Source organism: Oryzias latipes, chromosome 12 (assembly GCF_002234675.1).
Source record: "Oryzias latipes chromosome 12, ASM223467v1".
Lineage (NCBI taxonomy): Eukaryota > Metazoa > Chordata > Actinopteri > Beloniformes > Adrianichthyidae > Oryzias > Oryzias latipes.
Genome location: NC_019870.2, coordinates 16,708,276 through 16,725,886, shown reverse-complemented (window position 1 = coordinate 16,725,886; position 17,611 = coordinate 16,708,276). Strand labels below are relative to the sequence as shown.

Sequence of the window (17,611 nt, the reverse complement as noted above, 5' to 3'; positions counted from 1 at the left end):
CATTCACACCTACAAAACAATCTTGAATCATCAATTAACTTATGATGCATGTTTTTGGACTGTGGGAGGAAGCTGGAGTGCCTGGAGAACCCCCCCCCCACATGCACAAGGACACTGTACAAACTCCACAAGAAAAGGAACGAGACGGGATTCAAACCATAACATTTTCACTGTGAGTGCGATCCACTACACTACCCTACAGCCCATTATTTATTTTCCTGCAACCAAAATTGTAACATCTATAATTAAAGTACAGATAAAAGGACAATAAGAACAACAACAAAAAAAATACAAAAAAAAAAAACAATAGCGTCTTCAACGTGTTTTTTAATTTTAGGAATTCAGAAGAAGAGATGGAATAGTGCAGTTTTTTTTGAGACCAAACAACTATGACCGTCCTTTGCATTAAAAAATGGAGGAAGTTTGTTTTGATGAATAATTTTACTAAACAAACATATGTGCATGTAGAGGTCAATCTTTGTTTCTGATCCTTTCTTTCACTTCTTAACTTTAAAGTATGGACAACAAATTTCCATGCATATGGACAACTAGCAAAGTCCCACAATAAAATAACCGGGCTCCTTCGTCCGTCTTTATTTTTTTTATTGAAAAAATCATAAACAACAAAACATCTTCCTTTAGGATTTGCAATAACGTGAAAAAATGCGCCTTCTAGTGTTCATACCTTTTTATCGAAGCAATTACTGTTTGGACATCCAGTGTATTCCAAACAAATGCACAAATTTGATTGAGAATAAAAATAAAACCAAAATTAGGGAATAGAAATTAATAAACATTAACAAAACAAAAAACAATTTAAAACTCATTAAATGGTGCTTACAGTATATTGAAAACAACAGAAGACCTAACAGTGAGCCATGATGAACTCCAAATGTGAAGGAGCCACTTTACACATGCAGTTCTATCGATCAACAAATGTCAGAGAAAGCCAGTTTATTTGACAAATCTTGAGAGAAAATAATACAGAATACCACAAAACTAGATATTTGTATATTTTGTGGACACTTCTCATTTGTTAACTTAAAGCTTGAACCTGTAAATTTGCAAAACATACAAAATGTGATCAAAATAAGGATGTAAATCCGGTGAGAAAGAAAATGTTTTATGTGAACTCCATTATTATGTTTAGTGTGAAGCTTTCCTCAAACTTTGGACAGACAGGAGGAGTTTTTTTCCTTTTTTCTTTTTTTTTTCCTCCATAAGCCCAGAGGTTCCCTGCATTGCTCTGCTTGATGGGCTGTAATCGCTGTTCAGGGATGTTGTGGAAAGGCCGCCACTGCGGGGTGGCTTCACTGGCTGCCTTTCAACCTGTCACCGATGTGTCTGTGTGTGTCACAATGCCTTGTTCACTTTGCTCTTAAATAATTGTCATCTTGAACAATGGCAGCTCGTTCAGTGGGCTTTCACACAACAGGAGAATAGGAGGCATACAAAAAAACATCCACTAACATGCAGTCAGACTGAACTTCAGCCCTAAAAAAACTTTATTTTTACGTTTTTTTTAAATGCATTTGAACTAAAAGCATTGGGGGAAAAAACACTTTTCCTTTTTTTTATTTTTTAGCAAAAGTTTCTTTGCTTCATCGGGTCTGCTGTTGGTGCCTCCATCAGCGTTTTTCAGGTGTTTCTGCCGCATTCACAAACATTGTGTCAGAGGGCAGCCGCTTGCAGTGAGAAGGTGGCCTATAGGGGGCACTGTTAGCTCTCATGACAGACTTGTGGCCCAACAGGTTTCTAACACCAGACTGCATTTCCTCTGACATCCGCCCAAATTGCAGGCATAATGCAATTAAATACCCATATTTGACCCCGCAGACCACTTTCACCGCAGTTGACCCGCATGTAATTGTCATTTGCATGCGTGGAAAAGCTTGCTGTGGCGCGTCTTGAAATCATGCACTCTGGTTTGTGCTGTAGCAGAACAAATGAGGAGATTGGAGTCTTCTACCTGCACTCCAAAGGCGGGAAATAATTCCCACTCTCGTCTTCAGAGTCCTCCCATGTCTTAACCCTCATTCATTTTCTCCATCCAGCCAAAAAAAATGCAATTAGGCACATCACCACGATGGAGCTCCTCTCTGACCCCAAAACTTTCTTTTCCAGCAGTTTGGAACAAAAGAAGCCAAATCATTCAGGGCATTATTATAGCTGGCAGTGAATAACTGAAGGATGTGACCCCCCCACCCCCACCCCCACCCATCCGCTCCTACTGAAACGCAGCGCACGCAAACGCGCGCACTTGTAATCCCCTCAGCTTCTGCAGCAGCGTCCACGGCCACGGGGCGCACACGGGCTGCAGCTTGGATGCCACTTCACCGCCGCCGCCTGTTTCCCGCACGCCGTTCTCCTCATCTGCTGGGGGAAAGTTGTAGGACTTTAAATCCCGATTTTTCCAAATAAAAAAAAGATTTGAACTTATAGCTCCTACGGCGGGTGAGGAGGAGGGAAAAAAGGGGGAAGGAAACAGCTGCCAATTTGTCAAAACTGACGGGGATTCTTTACCATTCGGGATAAACAGCTGATTCGGTTTGGAGTCTCCCGGTTTACATCAACGCTGGATTTTGGGGCATGGAAGGAGGAATGGTAAGAGGCGCACGCACGCACCGATGCTGCAGCACTTTCCCAGACTTGTTTGCTTTAAATTCTGTTTGCCTTTTTTCATGACATCTTCTTCGTAAAAAAAAAATGCTGTTTTTATTTGTGCTCCCTACATTAGTCATTTAACTCTAAATTCAACTTTTTAAAAAAGTTATTTGAATGATCGCAGACTATTTTCCACAAATGCCCTTTTATTTTGGCTCACATGCGTCTCAGGGACGTTTTGGAACTCTCTCCGTGTCTGTGTTCGCAGGTTGCGTCGCGCGCATGGAGGATATCTGCTCCAAGGGAATAAATAGTGTGCAAAAAAGTTGCGCCCTTTTCCCTTGAGGGAGTTACCCGCAGGTCTGATCCGAACGAGCCCGCAGAGAAAAAAAAGAGACATGGGGACGCGCCAGTGCGTGGGACTCACCGCACTTCTCCTGTGCACAGGTGAGCCCTCACAGGAGGAAAAAACTCCACAGCTCAACAGGATTCATGAGCATTGCTGGCCGTGGGATGAAAGAAAGAAAGGCGACACTGTAAATACATCAACCTTTACTGAGTGATTTTTATTCAGCCTAGAACATTTAATTAAATGCAAATTGCATGCTTTTCTGCCAACAGCACATATATAATTTATGAGACATATAATTAGCTGTAAGCTGTTGTGGCAGAATACAAAATGACTTGTAATATTAAGAGGATTGAACTGTGACAGATGCCTAGAGAGTATGTAGGCTTGTGCATGGGGTGCTGTGCAGCAAAAGGGTGCAGACAATAAGTGAGCATGGCTCTGCAGCGCAGCAAGAATAACAACAGGCTGCAGACACAACCCAAGGGAAAGGAAGGGGTGCACCCCCCCCCCTTTAGATTTGTGCAGGTCTGCACGTCCAAAAGTGAGAAAAAAGAGAAATACCCCCCCCCCCCGCATTTATTATATTTTTTTTAAAGATGCATTTGTAAGCTTTTCAGTTGGTTGTGTTTTTGATGGTGCGTGTAAACAACTTGCATTATGTTGTGAAAATCCACTTTCTTCCATGTTCACTTTTTAAATGCTAACTGCTACTTTACAAATGGAAAGATATCCTTAAAGATACCAGTGAAACCCTCTGAAGACAGAGCCGAGAGGCAATGCTCACATTGCCCTCAAGTGACCACTTCCAATGAAAAGAGAAATGTGAATTTTGGGCTTCCACGTTCAAAACTTGCATTCACGCACAGCCATGCAAGTTTCTACGACTGTTTTCGAGCTCTATGTACAAAACCAGTGGCCGTTAAATGCACGTTGCAAGTTAAACCAAGTTGAAGTTTGACCACACTGGATTTTGCAGTGTGGTCAGGATGGCGTCCCCTTTAATTCACAGACGTGCCAACCGTTTGACAATTGATCATGGAGACTACATTTATTATTTGTGCCCAGCTGGAATTATAGAGAGGGACCTGGCTGCAAACAAGGTGGCGCCTAACATAATTATCTGGAAGTGGAAATTATAAAACTTACTATAACCCCAACTGGAACCCAAAATGGTTCAGAATTATGAAAAAAAAAAAAAAAAAAAAACTTGAATTAAAGCTTAAAACGGTAAAACTACAACTGTTAGGGTCGCCATTTAAAATAAAGTTTATTCTGAGCAATATGGGGTTTGAGAACTTCCAGTTCTGGATGTTTCTGTCTGCAGCCAGGTCCTATTGGAACTCTACGATACTTTCACGTATTGATATAGAGCTGTGACAGAATATGCCTGGAGTAAGATTTCCGAGATTTGTACCACTTTGACATTCCACACCAAGCCTATTCCAACTAATAGGTTGTGGATGTGAAGTTTTAAACGATATAAAAAGAAGATAAAGCCCCTTGCTTGTCCAGTGAGAACAACATGGGCTATACTCTCATTCAGGAACCTGCTTTTAGCGCAGTTTTGAACATGCATCATATGTTCGGTGAATCCGTAGCTTTAGGCTACGCTAGAAGAGTATGGACACAACTTTCAGGTTCACAACAAACTGTTTTTGTCAATCAAAGGCCAATCTTGGAGTTGTACAAGTTCTTAAAACTGTCATATCAATTGCTTTATTTAACACCTTTTTCCCCACAACATGTATCATTTTTCCTTAAATATAAAAATACATTGGACTACTGGTGTAATCGAGATCAATTTACTCCTAAAACATCTTAAAACCTTTTCATAATGTTGCTGATTTTGTAACCCAGAGCATCAAAATGTGAATAATTTGGCTTAATTTCTTGCTTTAGATATATGCCACTAAAAGGCCCTATTCCCAGCTTTTTGTTTCACTATTTATGACATATTCCATGAAACCCTTCATCTTTCCTTTTATATAACTGAACACCAGTGGATTAAAAAGTTCAATCTAAGCACGAACAGATTGGAAAAAAGAATTTAAAATATTCATCTTTTTGGTTGCCCCTTTCTTTTTACCCACGTTTCCCTTATAGACATGACTGATTAATCAGACCGACCTAACCAGCTCTGGCTGGAATGGAGAGAAGGACTAAAAGAGGAGGGAAAGGGAAAGGTTTCCTCTTGTCAGTCAACCCCAGCTGCTCCGAGTCTCAGAGGACATTATGAGTCTCAAACCACCTGATTGCTTTCACTCACAGGTTGTTGTCTGTGGAAGGCAAGCGCACTGACAGGCACATGGAATAAAGATACAGCACAGTCCTCTGTCAGACTGAATGTCAGCACAATTGGAAATACTTCACTCTCAATATATTAGGATATATGCTGGCAGTTCTTGCAGAAGGAACACTTTTCTTCTTATGGAAAAACATAAATGGGATTTTTTTCCCCTAGAAAAGGCTGATTAATATCTTTCCTTAAAAAAAAAAAGTCTGTGAAAATGTCTTCCTTTGCAAGCCATATGTTACCAAGTCTTTCATCATTGTTTTGCTATATTTCTTTTAGCTAAGATAAAAAGCCTCACAGTTAAATACTTTTTTTCTCTCTCTTAAGTTTTAGTTCCTGTTTTATTTTGTAGAATTTGTCTTTAGGCTGCAAATTCACTTCCTGCTTTTCTTGATTGTTACAACTCAAGTGTTTTCACACCCTCAGTTCTTCCACCTTTGATGTTTTGATCTGTGTGTAGTTGGTAGGTTGATTCCTCAGGTTCTCTGGCAAATTTATTTTTTTTCTTTTTTTAAAGATGAACTTTAGTAGATGCATTTAGATCATACAAAACTAAGTAAAACATAAAATAACAGTATAAAATGATTTAGTTGTTGAACCCTTCTCAGCTCAGGTTATGGGATTGAAAAATCTGGAATACCATTGCACATTCTTTGATTCCAAAAGAAATTGCTTTCAGAAACAAATACAAATAATAACCTTATGTATTTTCCAAGGATTTTCTTTGTTCATAAACATTTACCAGCATTGGTCCATGTCAGTGTTGTAATCAAGACCTAATGATAGACTTTTGTATTTCTGGTTTTAAAAATTGAAACTTTAGCATACTTCCTTATTAGTGAAACTGACCATCTTTTATAAAGTTGCTCTTTCCCCCCCTCAAAATAGCAACATTAAATAATATCTCTATGAATTTTGTTTACTACAGCTCTTGATGTAAACTGACAGTTCCAATTAAAAAAAAAAAAACATTCCATGCATATCAAAGGTTTTTCAGATAGTTATAGCTACAAAAGCAATCATTCCATTTTTTAAAATAGTTTTCTTAGAATTTGTATGCTGTTGAAAAATAAATAATGCAAAGAATTCTTTAGGAGAACAATCATGAAACATTCTTAGAAGGAAGGAGGAATAACAAGAAAAACTGATTTGAAGTTCCACCTGAAAGGAGAATGTGCAAAAAAACTTACTGATTTGAACTTTTGTAATTGCAGTTGCTTATGGTAAGGAATGAAACTCAAGGAATTGCTACATATATAAATGCATTAAGGATCATATCAGGCTTTCAGAATGTTATGAACAACAATATGAGTCAGAGTAATAATTTTATATCTCTGCATTATCATTGGGCTTTAACCATATTAACAAATGTTCAAATTTTACAATTAATAGCTTTTGAAGCTGAGGTGGGAGAAATAAAAAAATATGTTTTTTTTTTTTTAATTTCTTTTTCTTAAAGTCCCAGTCCAATCATCTTTGAGCTCTTTTTAAAGCTTTCCCAGCTGTCTTTTAATTATGATTGTCATTTTAAGCGATTTTAGAAATTCACCTCTGAGCTGTGGAGCTTTGCCCATTTCCCATCATCCCTTTGTGTACACTCTCTCTTGCTAGCTTAGAGGTCCCTCACAGCGCTGACATAACATTACTGGTGCACATTACTGGTGCACCAAAAACGGCAAGCAATATCAGAGCCATACAGCCGTACAGTTTTGAGCCTGATACCAGCTCGGATGAGGAAAACAAAGACGTAATTGGTTCTATTTATCTGTAAATGCATCAGAATGGAGCAGAGCAGCGAGCTTGTGGCCCACCTATTTCAGTTTCTACGTCACAACTGAGAGCTTTTTCAAACTGCCTTTTTTTTAATTTGCTCTTGATTCATCACAATCTGGACAAACAATCAGAAACTCAGTATTAAGCTTAAATGATTTTATATATGTCCTCCATCATGAGAAAAATGCTACAGGAACTTGTAAAAAACGCCAAAAATACAATTTTTATTGGAGTGGGTCTCACTGAGCACAAACAGCTTCCATAAACTTCGAATGCATAGTGCAGATTTCCACACCACCTGCTGGAAATCAAGCCTGGCAATGTTTGTGTCTGTAGCTAAATTAATTTTATCCTCATCATTTAAAAAATCCAGTAACATTTTGAAAGATGATGATGGCAAGAATCAAACATGCCAAAAACAGCTTTTATTGTTAAAGTGGCTTTAACACGTAGATTCTCCAAATTCATGGATAAATTATGGAAGAAGTGGATTACTCTCTCTATATATGTCGCGCTGAACCTGGGTCCTGTATGTTTTCCAGCACTACACCGTCTCATTTAAGTTTTTAGAGTTTATTTTAGCTACCCCCTGTCAGACAATAGCCTGGTAGGGCCTACATAGAACAAGACTTTTTATGCTTGTCATTCCACAAGGCCATCTTTAGATTGGGTGTGTTTGGCCTTGGTCTTGTCACCAGTTAATTGAAACAGCTTCTATTCTGTTAGGTTCATGGTTTTTGTCTTCCATTAGGTAGCAAAGGTAAAAGAATGTTTGATGTTCAATGATGTCATTGTTTAAGCATGCAGTTTTTATTTAAATTATGGACTTTATATTAAAAAGTTTGACACAAAAAATGCAGTGAAGTTTTTTTTTTTTTTTTTTTTTTTTACCAAACATAAATGCTAAACTAGCAGGAACAAACTTAGTCAATAAAAACCCAAGTTGTTAAAAACTGAAGTTTTACATTTTCCTGACTAAATATTTATTTTATTGGAAAAGCCAATAGAACTGCTCAGAAGGCAAGTTATACACACATAAAACAACAGGAGCTCAAAATTTCAGTTAAATCTGGAGGATTTTTCTGTGGATTCAGTCTGTATTCCACCTGGCAACCAATTTATCAAACTCTGCTGTACTTTTGAGGTTTCCTTTTGGCTCTTTTTGACTTTCCTTAGTGAAGTTGGCATTAGCAGGTGACTTGAAAGTTTGAAGTCCCACTCCGATTATCTTCTGAGAGATTTTGAGAACTCTGTCAAAATGTGTGGTCGGGGGTTGTGTAAACAGGCTAACACGGCTAATGTTTTTATGTGTCGCAAACAAGGTTTGGAGTAGCATATGTTGTGAAAACACCAATGTGGGTAACACTTCTAACGTGGCTAATGTGTAGCCTGAGTCTTTTGTCTCGCTTAATTGCTGTTCATCTTTCAGTATTTCCCATTAAGGCTCACCACAGTGAAGCAGCTTTTCACTGATATGCACAAGTGGTTATACAGAGATTTTTTTCTTTACGTCTGATGTCCTTCCTGACACAACCTTGTATTTTTTTATCCGGGCTGGGGACAGGCACAGGGAGACCTAGACTTGGGGCCCCTGTGACTACATAGCTAAGCAGTAGCATGACGGGTCTTGTAAATGTGCTTTAGAAATCAGTGCACCTTATATATGACATAAGCTTGAAAATAGACCATACATTGACGGTGCATCTAATAATCAGGTACCCTCCTTAGTGCGGAGAGCAGCAGCAGCAGTAGTTAATTAGATATTCACCTCTGAGGGTAGGACTTCCCCGCACCCTCTTCCCGTCACCCATCTGTCTAGATGCTCTTTTGCTAGCTTACAGCCTCTTTCAACCCCAACCTAGCATTAGCGGGGCAAGAAAAATTGGGAGCAATATCAGAGCTATCCAGCTTTACAGTTTTGATCCAGATACCAGCTCAGACAAGGTAAACGAAGACATACATGCATATAGTTTTAAGCAAGCGGGTGAATTGAAATGGAGCGGAGCAGGGAGCTTGTAGTCCCCCGTTTTTAAATTTTTACCAACCAAACCAAACTTTATTTATAAAGAAAGTGCTTCTCATATATTGCCCAACTCGTAGCACTTAAACCTTTCAAACAAAAACAAAACAAAAACACAATATTACAAATAAAAACCAAACCCACCCTTCACCTTTCCCATTCCCCTCCGTTAAAACATACGACCCATGGCCCCACACACATAAGTAACAATCTTTTTCAAACTGCATTATTTTGTTTGCTCTCAATTCACAAGATTTTTAATAAAGAAATCCTCAGAAATGCAATTTTAAGCTGAAATTTCTTTATAGATGTCTTCAGTCATGAGAAAAATGCTGCAAGAACTTTTTAAAAACACCGCACAATTTTTATCAGATTTATTTAAGTTGATCATATTTTCATATGCCTTTATTGCTTCCTGTGACTCAACTGGCATTATCCTCAAAAAAAACAAACTTTTTTTTGTTTTTTAAGTTACAGTTAGCTCCCTTTAATGCAGTTGTAATCATACTTTGACAGAAAAAGAACATGGGGCAAAAACTTTTGTATCTCTGACATTTTCCAATTATTTTTTTACAATTATTATATTTTGGTTAATCACTTTTAACAATTTTTATCAATACAACTCATACAATCTTGGACTGTGCTACAGTCAGATTTGGAAATATTTAGCATGAAACCGTGTTTGGAAGTTCCATCTGAATTTCCTGTGATCTTATTGGGACTGAAGTTTAAAAAAAAATTCTTTTGGAACTTTCACATTCATGCAGTCTGTAACTTTATAAGTGAGACACTCTTTGAGAAAGTGAGACTTTCCCACTCGACGTGAAGCTGCATTCTGGCATGTGGTCATCAAAGAAGTTTTCAGTGAAAAACTGCTTTGGTCTTGTTAGGAGCTGTTCAGACGGCTCTGGCGTGTTGTTTTCTGGTGTGAGTAGGAGCAAACATCAAACTGCATGTACCCTGCTTTTGTTTTCAGCATGCTGGTACCAAAAAAAAAACAGATTTGTCCATTTGAATCAAAACTTCATAATAGTGAGCAGAAGAAGAAAGATGTTTTCAGTGCACGGCTTCCCTGCATCCCATCCTGTCTTTCTATGACCTCCAGCGTTTCTTTCATTAATTCCCATGTCATGATCGGACTACTAGGGAGACCCAGATGCTGGAACCCGGAAGAAACTCAGGAAGGCGTTGTATTTAACAGGATGTTTTAATTATAGAAGTCAGGGGACGTCGTGGATGCAGGAAACTGCTGTGGCGAGGTGGAGCGCCGAGGACGGCGTTCACAGTCCGTGACGTGGTGGAGCGCCGAGGGCGGCGTGACCGGCTTGAGGCGAGACGTGGACGCTGAGGACAGCGTAATCAGCTTGAGGCGAGGCGTGAACGCTGAGGACAGCGTAACCAGCTTGAGGCAAGGCGAGGACGTCGAGGATGATGTAATCAGCGTGGAGCGAGGAACCAGCGTGACCAATGGAGTGAAGACCTGAAGACGTGAGACAGACGGTAAGTACAAGCTAGGATTACTAAAGCGAGAGTAACTTAACTTGAGGCCAGGCGTGATCACCGGAGTGAGTATAACGGACTGGCGTAGTATGCTGGGATGGATCTCCTTAAGAAGGTCTGCCAGGTGATGAGAAGATGCAGGTCAGCTGGTTCCAATGAAGGAGCAGGGAGGGGAGGAGTAGCAGCCGGAGGAACCGTGACAGTACCCCCCCCTCAACGACCGCCCCCAGGCGGTCCCGGACGACGATCAGGGTGGTCCCGAAAGAAATCATCAATGAGGGTACGGTCCAGAATGAGGGAGCGGGAGATCCATGAGCGCTCCTCCGGACCGTAACCCTCCCAGTCCACCAGAAACTGGAAACCGCGCCCCCGGCGGCGGACGTCCAACACCTTGCTGGCGGTGTAGGCAGGAGCGCCGTCGATGACCCGGGCGGGCGGTGGGGAAGCGGACGGCGGGCACAAAGGACTCTCCTGGACAGGCTTAAGCTGCGAGACATGAAACGTGGGGTGCACCTTAAGCGCCGCCGGGAGCCGCAGCCGCACACAGGAGGGGTTTATGACCCTCTCGACGGGGTAAGGTCCAATGTAGCGTGGAGCCAGTTTACGGGAGGTGGCCTGGAGCGGTATGTCCCGTGAAGACAGCCAAACCCTCTGTCCCGGTTGGTAGGCGGGGCTCTCCACCCTGTGGCGATTAGCGATCCTGCAGTTCCTCTCTCTAGTGCGCAGGAGAGCGGCCCTGGCCTGAGTCCATATACGCTGGGCGCGTCGCAGGTGATGCTGAACCGACGGGACCGCCAAGTCCAGCTCCTGGGAGGGGAACAAGGGTGGAGAGTATCCGAGGGACGCTTCAAACGGGGACATACCGGTAGCAGCAGACGGATGGCTGTTGTGGGCGTACTCGATCCATGCCAGGAATGAAGACCAGTTGGAGGGGTTTTGGGCGGCCACACAACGGAGGGCGGCCTCGAGCTCCTGGTTTGCACGCTCCGCTTGCCCATTTGACTGGGGATGATGACCGGATGTGAGGCTAACCGTGGCACCCAGAGCAGAACAGAAAGCCCGCCAGACCTGGGATATGAACTGGGGCCCGCGGTCGGAGACAATATCACTGGGGATGCCGTGATGCCTGAATACCTCTCGAACCAAGACGTCAGCCATCTCGGTGGCCGTGGGCAGCTTGGGAAGGGGAATGAAATGGGCAGCCTTGGAAAAACGGTCGACAACTGTAAGAATGACGGTGTTATCCTGAGAGGCCGGCAACCCAGTGATGAAGTCCATGGCGAGATGGGACCAGGGCCGCTGCGGAACAGGTAAAGGATGGAGGAGACCAGCAGGCGGCGAGTTGGAAGACTTAGAGCGGGCGCAGACGTCGCAAGCCGCAACGAATTCCCTCACGTCCCGAGCCATGGAAGGCCAGAAAAATCTACGTTGCACGAGCCTCAGGGTTCTATGAATGCCGCCATGGCAAGCAATACGCGACGTGTGCCCCCAAACCAGGACATCCGAGCGGAGGGAGGAGGGGACGTAAAGAGTTCCAGGGGGGGCCGGAGGATGGTCAGGTTCCTCTCCCTGAGCTTGGATGACCCTGCTCTCAATGTCCCATGTCAAATTACCCACAATACATGTGGGGGGAATAATGGGAGAGCTGTCCTGGTCATCCCCTGAACAAAATAAACGTGAGAGGGCGTCTGGTTTAATGTTCCTGCTACCCGGCCGGTAGGTGATAGTGAAATCAAACCTGTCAAAAAAAAGGCACCAACGGGCCTGACGTGAATTAAGGCGTTTAGCTGTACGTAGGTAGGCGAGATTTTTATGATCCGTCCAAACGATGAACGGATGTTCAGCCCCCTCGAGCCAGTGACGCCATTCCTCCAGAGCGAGTTTAATGGCGAGGAGTTCGCGGTTACCGACGTCATAATTTCTCTCCGCCGTAGAAAGCTTCCTAGAGAAGAACGCACATGGTTTCAGTTTCCCCGAGCCAACCTCCCGTTGGGAAAGAATCGCTCCCACACCAGAATCGGAAGCGTCGACCTCGACAACGAACTGTCGGAGAGGATCAGGCTGTGATAGAATGGGAGCGGAAGTAAAGAGGTGCTTAAGTCTAGTGAATGCGGATTGAGCTTCGGGGGTCCAGAGAAACGGTTTAGTAACGGAGGTGAGTTGAGTCAACGGAGCGGCAATGCTGCTATAGTTCCTTATGAAGCGACGGTAGAAATTTGCGAAGCCGAGGAACCTCTGAAGTTGTTTACGGGAAGTGGGAGGTTCCCAGCTGGTGACGGCCGCGATCTTGGCCGGATCGGGGCGAATGTTACCAGAGTCAATGATGAAACCCAGAAATGAAATGGTGGGTACATGAAACTCGCACTTTTCGGCTTTAACATATAGTCGGTTCTCTAAAAGCCGTGAGAGAACCTGGCGGACATGGTGGGTGTGTTCATCCAGATCGCGTGAATAAATAAGGATGTCGTCAAGGTAAACAAAGACGAAGCGGTTCAAAAAATCACGAAGAACATCGTTAACGAGATTCTGGAAGGTAGCAGGAGCGTTGGTGAGCCCAAAAGGCATCACCAAATACTCGAAATGACCGAGTGGGGTGTTAAAGGCGGTCTTCCACTCGTCCCCCTCCCTCATGCGAACCAAATAATAAGCGTTACGGAGGTCCAACTTGGAAAAGACTCGAGCGTCCTGAACAGAATGTAGAGCAGAGTCAATAAGCGGAAGGGAATATTTATTTTTAACAGTAATTTGATTGAGGTCGCGGTAATCAATGCATGGGCGCAAAGTTCTGTCCTTCTTCTGGACGAAGAAGAACCCCGCACCGACCGGAGAAGATGAGGGGCGAATATGACCAGCCGAGAGGGCTTCCTGGATATATTTTTCCATTGACAGTTTCTCAGGGCCTGATAAATTAAATAGCCTCCTCTTAGGCAGCGTAGCGCCTTTAACTAGTTCGATGGAACAGTCGTACGGCCTGTGGGGAGGAAGGGAACCAGCCCTGGTCTTACTGAAAACAGCCCCAAGATCGTGGTAGCACGGAGGAACCCTAGAAAGATCGATCTCCTCAGGATCTGGATCACAACGAGGAGAAACCGAGGGTATGGCGGAACGAAGACAATTAGCCATGCAGGTAGTGCTCCAGTTGGTAACGTGGAGATTAACCCAATCGAACTGGGGGTTGTGAGCGCGAAGCCAGGGGAACCCTAGAATGATGGGAGACTGGGGGGTCTTGGTAATGTAAAACTGAATGAGTTCGTGATGATTACCAGACGTGATGAGACGAACGGCCTTAGTACGGTGGGTTATGTGAGTAAGGACCTGACCACCCAATCCGGCCGCCCTGACAGGGATATCCAAAGGTTCTGTGGGAATGTTAAGCTCAGAAACAAGACAGTCATCAATGAAACTCTGCTCAGCTCCAGAGTCGATAAGGGCTCTACCTTCAAAAACACTAGAAGAAAAACTTAACTTGACAGGTAAATAAAGAAAAGGTCTCTCGGTAGAGAGAGAAGATTGACCCGCCCGTGGCCTGCCTTCTAACGGGGGGTTCGGGAGTTTAAACGAAGCTTACATTGATGAACGAGGTGACCGGTCTGGCCGCAATAGAAACACGCCCCCTCATCTCTTCGTCTCTGCCGCTCCTCAGGGGTGAGCTTAGAATGTCCAATCTGCATCGGTTCCTCTGTGGAGAGTCCGACAGAATCGTGAGACATAACATGAACATAGTTAGCAGCAGGGAATGGAGGAGAAGCACTGGTAAGGAGTCTCTTGTCTTGACGGGGGCGCTCAGCATGACGTTCACGGAGACGCACGTCGGACCGCAAGGCCGCGGTGACGAGCTCTTCAAAAGAGCTAGCCTCGGGTTGCGAACATAAATGGTCTTTAATCGAGTCATTAAGGGATTGGTAGAACACCCCTTTAAGGGCTATATCCGGCCAACCCGCCTCCACAGCTAGAATCCGAAAGTCTATTAGATGGTCACTCACGGATCTGTGGCGTTGTTTGAGGGCTAGCAGTCGCCGGGTGGCCTCCTCCTCCTTGCGGGGTTGGTCGAAAACCAGCCGGAACTCGCCTAAAAAGCGTTCGAAAGGAACTTGAGAGATGGGATTAGCGGTCAGGTAAGCCTGAGCCCATTGAAGCGCTTTACCCCGGAGAGAGTTCACTATAAGGGTGATTTTGCTGTGGTCTGCATGATAGTGCCGAGGTGCCTGCTGGAAGATCAAACGACATTGCAGGAGGAATCCCCCGCAGGCTCCTACGTCACCCAGGAAAGGCTCAGGAAGGAGCCGGATGTTTTCGTGAGCTGCTTTGTCTGCAGCGGGGCCCGGGCTTCCGGTGGCGGAACCCGTGTTGCTGGCTGAGGCGTTAGTAGGTCCTCGGGAGGTTAAATCCGTCAGAGCCAGAGAAATACCGTCCAAGCGACGGAAAAGATCCTGCTGGGCGGCGGCCATCTGGTTGAGGGATTCAGCTTGCCGTCCCAGAGCGATGCCTTGGTGAGTGACGGCCAAGCGGAGTCCCTCCGGGTCAGCTGGGTCTGGGTAATGGCCAGTCCGTTCTGTCATGATCGGACTACTAGGGAGACCCAGATGCTGGAACCCGGAAGAAACTCAGGAAGGCGTTGTATTTAACAGGATGTTTTAATTATAGAAGTCAGGGGACGTCGTGGATGCAGGAAACTGCTGTGGCGAGGTGGAGCGCCGAGGACGGCGTTCACAGTCCGTGACGTGGTGGAGCGCCGAGGGCGGCGTGACCGGCTTGAGGCGAGACGTGGACGCTGAGGACAGCGTAATCAGCTTGAGGCGAGGCGTGAACGCTGAGGACAGCGTAACCAGCTTGAGGCAAGGCGAGGACGTCGAGGATGATGTAATCAGCGTGGAGCGAGGAACCAGCGTGACCAATGGAGTGAAGACCTGAAGACGTGAGACAGACGGTAAGTACAAGCTAGGATTACTAAAGCGAGAGTAACTTAACTTGAGGCCAGGCGTGATCACCGGAGTGAGTATAACGGACTGGCGTAGTATGCTGGGATGGATCTCCTTAAGAAGGTCTGCCAGGTGATGAGAAGATGCAGGTCAGCTGGTTCCAATGAAGGAGCAGGGAGGGGAGGAGTAGCAGCCGGAGGAACCGTGACATCCCATTACATTTGCAAATGGATGGCCTTTCATGTTAAACCAATCTTGATTTAAATTTGACCTTGAATTATGAAGAACAATTGCTATACCAACATATTCATTTAATAAAATATTAAAAAAGCAAAGTTCTTTTTGAAAATGGAATCTCCTTCACACCGTAGTATGGGTTATGTGTGCATGATGTACTTCTCATACTTGTATGTCATACGTTGACACTTTCTGAGGCATTATCGAAGCAACTTTCATTAATTTTGTTTATTTGTCATTATTTATCATGACTTTTCAAAGGGATTTTCAAACTTCTTGTCACTGCAGGCAGTCTTTTTCTTGCTAAATCCCCATTTATGTATTGTTTAGAACTAGTTTAACTTGCTACGTGCTGGACAGTCATGAAGCCTCTGTGATGAGGAGTCAAGAACGCGCTGAACCCGGGTTTTTAAACCTGCTTTTAGGATACGGTGTTCACACTGGACCGTCGCTACCAAATTCTAGCACATATACTCACAGTTGGAAGGGTCAAATTTTGCAAATTTTGCTCCAGGCTTTTTCTTTCATAGGTCCATTCCAAGAAAGACTTGCTGTCATATAATTCCGTCCGGGCACAAACTGCAGTTATTAATTTCTCCTCCATTATCAATTTTCAAACGGTTGGCACGTCTGTGAATTAAAAAGAACGCTACCTGTACATCACTACCAACTTTCAACGCTGCACGTTTTGTACGTAGAGCCCAAAAACAGACCAAGAAACTTGCGTAGCGAGAAGTTTTGAACACATAAGCCCAAAATACCATGGACTCGCTTGAACATACTTTGCTGAGCCAGATGTGAACGTAGCCTCATGCTTAAGTTAGATTTTTACATATCAGACACTTTTACCTGATGCTGTCATAAGAAAAGTATTTTGTTGTTCCATGCTAACTACAGAAGGTAGCTTTGAATCCGTATCAGAATTTCCTTTATTGTCATTGTGTGACCAACAAAATGATGATGCTCCCAAAATGTTTAAAGTGGTATATAAATGTCTAAATTTATGTGTCCAGGACTACTGTTTTCCAGGGCAACTGGACTGTGATTTTTTATCTTATTTTTTAGATGTTTTGCTGCTTATTGAAGTCTCTTCATCATGTCTTCATAAGAGAAAATTCTAAAGGACGAGAGTCTTTAATGGAAATGGCTGCATTAGGCTCCAGCTTTCTTGATGTGGTGGGATTCAGATCATAAGTGAGATGTATGGTTTTAGTTTAGAGAAAAATGCATTGCATATGGATGTAAGACGTAATTTTCTGTGAAAGTTTGAACATTAGTGACAAATTTGACTTCAAGTTGCATGGATTCTGATTTGTACAGCTTTGGAAGGGTTCCTGAAAAAAATTGGGCTAACTGCATTATTGGAAAACTTGGACATTTTTATTCCTTTGTCTTTTTTCTTTTTAAGGTTTTCAAACCTATTTTATTCATGTTAGAAACAAAATTGTTTTTATTTGTAATCTGCTCATCTTTTTGCTTTTTATTTGGGATCCAGAATGGTTGGAGTTTCTTATATGGGCTTAGGTAACCTGGTTCTTGAGACAAAAGTATTTACTGGAGGAATCAGTTCATGAGTTCACACACTGAAAGGTATCCAGGTTTTCTTACCTCTGTTGCCTCACAGGTAAATCACGTCTTCGTTTTTAGCCAGCCACTTCTGTCTTCTCAAAGTTTAGTGCTGAGTGTCAGCAGCCTTTGTGATGCAAATGTGCTCGTGCGGAAAGCTGCTTTTCCTGGGAGAAGCCGAGGAAAACCTGGTTCCCTAATCTCCCACCCTGGTTGCGGGAAACGAAAGCCTCTTTCATGCAGCCCTACCGTTCGGCCACCGAGTCGTCTTCGTGGCGCTTCACTGTACTTCTATTAAAGCATCTAACACATAAAAAAATGTCATATTTTTATCTATGCCCCCCTTA

At 43.5% G+C, this 17,611-nt stretch overlaps 1 protein-coding gene across 1 annotated transcript in view; it reads left to right on the top strand.

Moving 5' to 3' along the window:
* The first annotated feature begins 637 nt into the window (after window positions 1-637).
* Window positions 638-17,611, top strand: part of LOC101175418 (transmembrane protein 132C) — a 243,408-nt gene continuing 226,434 nt past the window's right edge. Inside the window, exons 1-2 of the mRNA XM_011481983.3 lie at window positions 638-2,604; window positions 2,873-3,051. Coding sequence (XP_011480285.1) covers window positions 3,003-3,051 — 49 coding nt within the window. The 5' untranslated portion in view covers window positions 638-2,604; window positions 2,873-3,002. The remainder of the gene's footprint in view (window positions 2,605-2,872; window positions 3,052-17,611) is intronic.